We start from the raw sequence: 7,821 nt of genomic DNA, 5'->3' as shown, positions 1-7,821 counted from the left end.
ACGGCGCTCTCTGTGAAGGCGATGCTGGCCACGCTGTGCGGAGGGAAACTGGTGGATAAACTCCGCTGTGAGTACCGGCCAGCAGCCTCTTGACTGACGTGTAGTCAGTTTTTTAACATTTCACAAAGTTACTTTTCAACAGAAAACTGGCACAAACTTGTTGATTTCACATGCGAGCTCTGTGGACACAGGAGTCATGATAGTGACTGGAATACATGCACATCCTGCAGCCACTTGGCAGAACCTTAAATGTCAACTCAGATGAAAACTAGAAATAAATAAGTTACTTTTTTAACACATTACAAAAGTGACAGCTAAAAAGCTGAAACATGACGGAGTGTACGACTTGTTTTAAACCAAACAAAATGACCGATAAAAGTGAAATGTTTATTACTGTGTGGCCATTTTTGACTGAATCGAAAAATTAAATCTAGATTTCCTACCAACAGTGACATGCAGAATCATGTTTCAAGTGCTGGTGTTGTTTGTCTTTTTCATATTACTCTAATGGTGAGCTAACATTGCTGGACCATTAACATAAAACGTTGGTGTGAGTTTTAATTTTCATTTTCTCTTATAACTTCAGAGGGTGAGTTCTTCTGAATATTCAGCAGTTTGTTTGTTGTTTTTTTTTGCATATGTGATCACATCCTAGGACATTACTGCAAATCTTACCCTCATTGTTACTGTATTTATGTCTATCAACTCAGACCATTTGCAAACATCTCAGTTCCATGTGTAGAGATGTATAGATGTTACATATGTGCCACCTTGTGGAAAACACATGTTGGTGCTGCTGTTTGCTCACAAACATTTACCTGCTCTTGTGTTTATCGTGGGGACAAAAACCTGTTGACACAGTCATACTGTGGAGACTCACCTCCCATTTTTAGGAAAAAAATAAACCAGATCCTGACCTTAATGAGTTATGTGCAAGAAGAAGATAGGAAATATAGAGTGGTGCTTGACCACGCAGAGCTTTGAAGACAAACAACAGTAGTTTAAAATCAGGAAACCAAAGCCTGGGTAATATGTTCATGTTATTATGGGCTTGTGTGTGTGTGTGTGTGTGTGTGTGCGCGCAGATGTGTTTTCTCAGGTATCTGACTCTAATGGTGTGTTGGAACAGTCCAAGTTTGATGCTTTTCTAAGAGAAGCCCTCAAGCTGCCCACTGCTGTACATGAAGGACCGTCCTTCGGCTACACGCACACATTAGCACGCTCATGCTTCCCACAACAGGTACAATCACACACCTCAAACCTTCTTTGCCTGCTGTGGTAAAAAACATTAGATAGAGTTTTTCTGCACTGGATTATAAGAGCTCCGTGTAATGGTTCATTTTTGCTTTGGTGCTTTTACTGCGACTGTTTCTGAAGAGTTGTCTCTTGTGCATGTTGTCGCTGCTGTAGAAGAGGGTGACGATCAACATGTTCCTGGACATCATAGCTGACCCTCCTCAGTGTCTCGTCTGGCTGCCTCTCATGCACCGTATGGCCAACGTGGCTCATGGTACACACACACACACACACACACACTGCAGACATACTGAACATAGACTTTTGCCAGCCAGTTTTATCCAGAGAAATTTACTTACACTGCAGTAAATTCTAAATGGTTTTATTGGCTGCATTTTTACACACATATTTAGCCTTTAGTTTCCACTTTTTTCATTTATTTTTGTCCTTTTGGTGTTTTTTTTTATTCTTAAGGTGGGTATTTTCGAGATCACTTCAGTAAACAGTGCGTCAAATGTAAACGTGTGAAAGGTGTCGCTTGCAGTGATGAACCTGCAGAGAATTTGCAGTCTGGTGCACAACCACTCAACTTTTGGTCATGATCTTGTGGTCTTTAAGTGTTAGGAAAGCATCTCTCCTCTGAATCTGCTCCAGCTCATCACCAGTTAGGGCACCGCCGGAGCTCTCCTGCATTTCGTTGGCGATAGGAGTGACTTCCTGAGTTAGAAATGTTGATAAATTGCTCTTACATCTGGACCTCCTTCATTCTGAGAATTTTTGACCAGTTGGGGGTGACTTCCTCCTCTGGGACTCCTTATGTTGATAAATACAGGCCCAGATGTGTCTTCTCCTTATCATCTCTTCTGTGTTGCAAAGCTGACTGCTGACAGATTCTCTCTCTCTTCTGTCTTTCTCTCAAGTCTATCACCCCGTGTCGTGCTCCTACTGTCGCTGCAAAGGCATGACGGGATTCCGCTATCGCTGCCTCCGTTGCCGTGGTTACCAGCTCTGCCAGAACTGCTTCTGGTGCGGCAACGCCAGCGGCTCACATAGCAACCAGCATCAGATGAAGGAGCACTCGTCTTGGGTGAGTCACTGTGTGATTTCTCATTCACCACAACAGTTAACTATAACCTATCACAAATGTGCACGTATGTCTTGGTAAATGTTGGGCAGGGAGTTGTCAGCCAAATACGGTTTCCGTGCACATATTATCAGTGAGTGAGGAAGTATTCAGGTCCTTTCTATAAATATATATACTAATACCAAAGTGTAAAAATACTTTTTTATATCAAAATTATTAGATATTTCCCTGGTTAAATAATGGCCCCTGTGATTGACATACTATTACTATATATATACTGGATAAAGTATTATTGCTCATGTATTAATGAGTATCTGCTGTAGCTGTCTGTGGTGGAGCGAATTTGAAACTTTTAATCTTAAGACTGCGGCTAAGGAGCTTTTCATTGTGAATATTTTTTCCACTAAAATAGTGAGAAAGTCCCTGTCACAATTACCCAGAGCCCAGAGTGACACCTTTGTTGTATGTCTTCCAGTTAAGGAATCATTTCAACAGTACTGTTCTGTTGTTAAAATTTTTAACAAGTCATATTTTGAAGCTTTTCATTTGCTTTCTATGTAAAAATGTAAATTTTTAAAGTAAGTTGTAAGTAAAGCTGTCAAAAGTAGTGCATTAAAAAAAAATTTACAGTACTTCCCTCTGAGTATGGAATGGAATAGAAGTATTAAGTGGCATGAAAAGAAAATGGGAGTAGAAAAGTTAACGTTGCTGCAAAAACAAAACAAAACAAAAAAGTAAATGAAGTCAAACAGTTTTTGAAGTTTGTCCTGACAATTGTGTTTCTGTGTAGAAGTCCCCGGCGACAAAACTGGGCCGAGCCCTGGGCAGGACTCTGGGTTGTGTGTCATCCAGAGAACCCCCCCACCCAATTTACCCAGAAGAACCTGAGAGGACCCTCAACCTTGCCAACATAGTGTAAGACCTCACAGCGCTAACACACTTATGTTTTCATATTAAATCACAATATAGCTCTAAAGAAATTGTGATTACATTATTTTCCCAAACCATTCACACTGAAAACAGTGAAAAGGGTTAGCTGGCATTACAGAGGTTGAAACACCATGAAACATTTACTACTGGGCAGCAGGCTCCTGCCTGTTACATGTACCGAGCGAGTTCGCACACCATATAAAGTAAAGTCCCACCTCAGGTTGCTCCGCCCCCTTGTGATGGATCCACACGGTTTGATTTTCCAAACCTTGTCAGACTGCACTTTTACAAACCTGTGAGCATTACGCACACACAGACTGCACTTAGTACAAATGTGAGTATGCTTACAGTGATGCTGCTCAGATTTACTCTCCTTTTCAACCTTTCTTATAGAATTTCTGTCTTGTAGTTTTGTTTCCCTCCTGATCTGCGCTCACTCTTTCTTTCTCTCCCACTTGGTGATCTTTGGCCTGTGTGTGTTTGCTCAGACCAGTGCAATTCACTACTGCTTGAGTGCAAAAGCATGTGAGAGTGTGTGAGTGTAAGAATGTGTGTTATTTGATAGGAACGCCTTTGTTTTTAAACAATTTCATCTAGTTATGTTCACTCTGTGATTGCGCTGTTGATAATATGGGTTTGATACATTGTGTGTGTGTGTGTGTGTGTGTGTGTGTGTGTCTGTCTGTGTACAGCCCTTCTCGACCTATTGGCAACAGCAGCGAAGCCATGTTGGTCTCCTCATCAGTGCCTCGGTCTCCTAAGAGGTAAATTCTGGCATGTTTGCAACATTTCTGGAGCTCCAAGCCACAGTTAATGACTTGTTTTTAAAATCTCACTTCATTTCTCCTTTGTCTCTTGGAAATTACAGTTTTCTCTACACAAACGCTAACACCAATTGCCAGTTTAATTGGTCTGATTTAAATTAGCTGAAAATAAAATGTAAGTGTTTAATGCAGCAGCTAGTACAGGGTATGTATGTGCATTTTTAAAAGTCTTATCAAGAAAAGTCATACGTTGTCGACAAAAGAAAATGTTTGATTGTAAGCATCATGTGCAAAATATCAGCAATGCAGTGTGCTGGAACATGCAAAACAATAATGTTACCATGACATTTTATTGTATTAAAATAAATGAAACCTATCAATATATGTGATGCATAGTAAATTAGAATATTTGATGACCTTAAAATGTACATTTATAGTGTGTGTGTGTGTGCAGAACGGCTGTTCTATTGACAATATGTCCCTCACAGTCACCATCACAAATGCATGACTGTCAGTGTCTTTTATGCTGACAGTTGAGTTTGTGTGTGTTTATCTGTCGTCCAGTTTGGCAGCAGCTCAGCGAATGAATGAGGAACACGCTTTGATCGCTGCGTATGTGAATCGCCTCCAGAGCAGCCCATGGTGAGAGCTGCAGGGGCACAGCAGGGGGTGTTTACAGTATGTAAGGGAGTCAGGGAGGGTGGAAAGAGGAGACCAAGGTGCAGCTCTAAGTCAAAGTCCCAGTTTATTATCAAGTAAAAAACTGAATCTAACACAGCAAATGTGATAAACAGAGTTCTCCAAGCTGTTTTTTTTGCAGGTTTCAGCAACATTTATACTCAATATCCAGTCATGTGTTACAGTAACAGTAAATCCAAACTGCCACTTTCACAATTTCCACGTAGTTTAATTTAGTCGGGCATGCTTCAAGAGTCTTTTTGCTGGGAGTCCTCGTTCATACAGATATTATGCTAAAGAAATGTTTATTAAAGAAGCTTTTTTGGATCAAATTTAAGGTAAAACTATTTTACAGGTCTGCAAATTCTAGTTTATTTCCAAATAATTTATTTCAAAGTTTCCTGGAAATGACCATAGGTAAAATGAGAGAAGGATGAGATGTGAGTCCCGACCACCAGACGATACTTGTACACAATACCTACTTCACCCACTGAAGCAACAGCTAATCAAGCACATTCCTTCTCCTGTATGTACAATGTGCCCTGATGGGGTCAAAGGCACACACGTGCACATGTACTGGGATTACAAAGGTGTAAACAACCTATGGAATGTTGTTTGTGGACGCCTGTCTAGATTGTTAGGTGTGGCCGGACCGTGCTCTTGACGATATATCTGAACTTAATCTTCCGGTTTGAAGAAAGTAGTTACTTCCTGCAGGAATCACTAGAAACCTCCACGTCCTATTACAGAAACTCAGTGGCTAAACTTGTGTTGCAATGTTTTTCATTTGCACAAACAGACCATTGTAACCTGATAGTCCACTCTGTGTGAAGTAGAAGGGTGGGTATAGAACACAACTATGCTGCTATTGTTAACCGTTTTTATCCACGTCTCCTCCTTTTCTTCATTGCTTGTCGCCACTCTACTGTCTTTTCCTGTTAATTTTTGAATTAGGTTTTTAAAGAAAAACACCAACATTGTTAGATTTTAAAGTTTAGATGCACTTTCCCATTGAATTTGATGGGAGTGTGTGTCCAGACTTTTGACAGGCAGTGTATATACTGTATAGAAATGATCAATAATATGTTTTGCTGTCAGTAAGTTGTCGATTTTCCTGCTGCTCTGTGTGTAGCGTGGACAGTCCCAGCAGGCAAGACGAGGAGCACAAACTGATTGCCCGCTACACTTCCCGCCTGGCAGAGACCGACAGCACAGGAGTGAGTTGACGACACCTTGTTTTACACACAGTAAACTGAAAATATTATTTGTACACCATCAAATGCATGTCATGTGTAAAGAGCTCTCGAACCTAAGTGGGTAGTTTCTTGTTGACTGTTTCTAAAGGAGCTTTTTAAACCAAACTTCTTTTGGTTCTTAATAAACCTGCAGTTCGGGCCAAACCGAAGGCCACTAGTAACTAAGGTGTGTGTGTGTGTGTGTGTGTGTGTGTGTGTGTGTGTGTGTGTGTGTGTTCCAGATAATACCTAACCGCAGCATCAACTTTGATGTGAACAAACAGAAGAGGGAGCTCATTGCTCAGCTGGAGGGCAAAAACAGGTAGATATGTGGGAATCAGTTAAAGACTTGTCTTAATTAGATTCCTTTTTTAGTTTGTCTCTTGCACCTTTTCATCAGTTTGTGTTTTAGTGACTGTACTGTGTATCAGCGCATGCTGTGAGACGCTACTGCACTAGGATTTCTGGTGTACCTGTCTGGACATGACACCCAGTGTTTGATAGAGCACCGGTCAGTTTTAGACATGTTCGAGAAATTATGGAGTTTTTTTAATTTATTTTTTTATAAAAGTGTACTTTTAGACGCAGTAATTAAAAGTGATTTACAGATTGACTGAACATCTCCAGTGTGGGTGTACACGTATGTCTGAGTTTGTGCTTTCTAAATGCTGCTAAACTGCTTGTCAGATTTACTGCATGTTCTGCAAATAGAAAATCTCCTGAAACCCGCAGAAGCGTCTGTGTTTTTGCCCTCTCTCTTCACAGTCTGCTCAGTCATTAGTGCTCAGAGTCTCAGCTGACCAGTATGTTTTTCATTTCCCAGGGAGATCTTGGCAGAGATCAAACGTCTGCGCACGGAGCATGACGCAGTGAGCCAGACCAGCCCAGAGAAGGGCTGCACCAACCCGACTCTGCTGGCTGAGCTTCGCCTCCTCAGGTAAACAACAGGAGTTCTACTGAAAGCTAATCTGCATACATGTGCTGCTGTGGTTATTTCTCTTTTGTTTGAACTAGAACCCCTGAGTCACACCCACAGAAATTATATGCACACATCATATTGAACTTGATCAAAGTCTGTCAGCCTCAGCACTGAATTGTATACCACTGTGCACCACGGTGTCAGATTTGGCGGGAAATCTGCTGTGTTGCTTTGCAGCACGGTCGGGGGGTGGTGCTTCATGGCAGATGGCAATGACAGATGGTGGATTTTGGGAAAAAAAAACGAATGTAAAAATCACATCCACCGTGTTTATCCTTTTCTGTAAGAACAAAGGCTCCAAGAGAGGGAGACGGAGTTGGAAGTGACAGTGTTTATGTGGTCTGGAGAGCAGCAACAGTTTTCCTAGTATAGATGGTGGCAACCAGTTTATCCACCATGGTCTCACTTGTCAATGGCTGTCGGTCTCTGTGTGTCAGCTCTGTGACTTGAGTGGTGCCTGGGTCCAGACCCCTGCAGCCTGCAGTGAAAAGTGAGCATGGCTAGTGGAATGGGCTTTTTTAAAATTTTTTTCTTTATTATACATCCTTCTTGCTTTGGATTATGGGTAATTTTCAAGCAAAGTTTGAAATCAACACCCCAAGCTGACTGAAATTTGACTTGAGTGCTCTTGTGGAGGTGGATGGCCCTCCAAACCTGTGGAAGAGGATTAGGGCCACAGTCAAAATTTTTTTTTTTTTCATTCTGACTTGACACTGTAACTATTCCTAAAATGTGCGAATTGCAGTCGTTACAGTGCAGTGTTGCTGTCTGCAATTGTCCAATCAGAATCAGCTTTATTGGTCAGGTGTGTTGGACACACGAGGTACTCTCTGGTACAGTGGCTCTCAATGTGTACATCCATCCACTCCAGCGTGCACTGGGGCGGTTTGCAGCCGAGTGTGAAGCGGCTGGGAG

The 7,821-nt window shown here is 41.6% G+C and overlaps 1 protein-coding gene across 1 annotated transcript in view; it reads left to right on the top strand.

The window, feature by feature from the left end:
• dtnba (dystrobrevin, beta a) overlaps positions 1-7,821 on the top strand; it is a 28,906-nt gene that overhangs the window by 12,698 nt on the left and 8,387 nt on the right. The window contains exons 6-15 of the mRNA XM_020603973.1: positions 1-67; positions 1,086-1,240; positions 1,411-1,510; positions 2,157-2,323; positions 3,111-3,235; positions 3,943-4,014; positions 4,579-4,656; positions 5,825-5,909; positions 6,170-6,249; positions 6,751-6,864. The exon at positions 1-67 is cut by the window's left edge and continues 19 nt beyond it. Coding sequence (XP_020459629.1) covers positions 1-67; positions 1,086-1,240; positions 1,411-1,510; positions 2,157-2,323; positions 3,111-3,235; positions 3,943-4,014; positions 4,579-4,656; positions 5,825-5,909; positions 6,170-6,249; positions 6,751-6,864 — 1,043 coding nt within the window. The remainder of the gene's footprint in view (positions 68-1,085; positions 1,241-1,410; positions 1,511-2,156; positions 2,324-3,110; positions 3,236-3,942; positions 4,015-4,578; positions 4,657-5,824; positions 5,910-6,169; positions 6,250-6,750; positions 6,865-7,821) is intronic.

This window comes from Monopterus albus, unplaced genomic scaffold (genome assembly GCF_001952655.1).
Source record: "Monopterus albus unplaced genomic scaffold, M_albus_1.0 scaffold63.1, whole genome shotgun sequence".
Classification (NCBI taxonomy): domain Eukaryota; kingdom Metazoa; phylum Chordata; class Actinopteri; order Synbranchiformes; family Synbranchidae; genus Monopterus; species Monopterus albus.
This window is presented reverse-complemented; position numbering and strand designations above follow the sequence as displayed.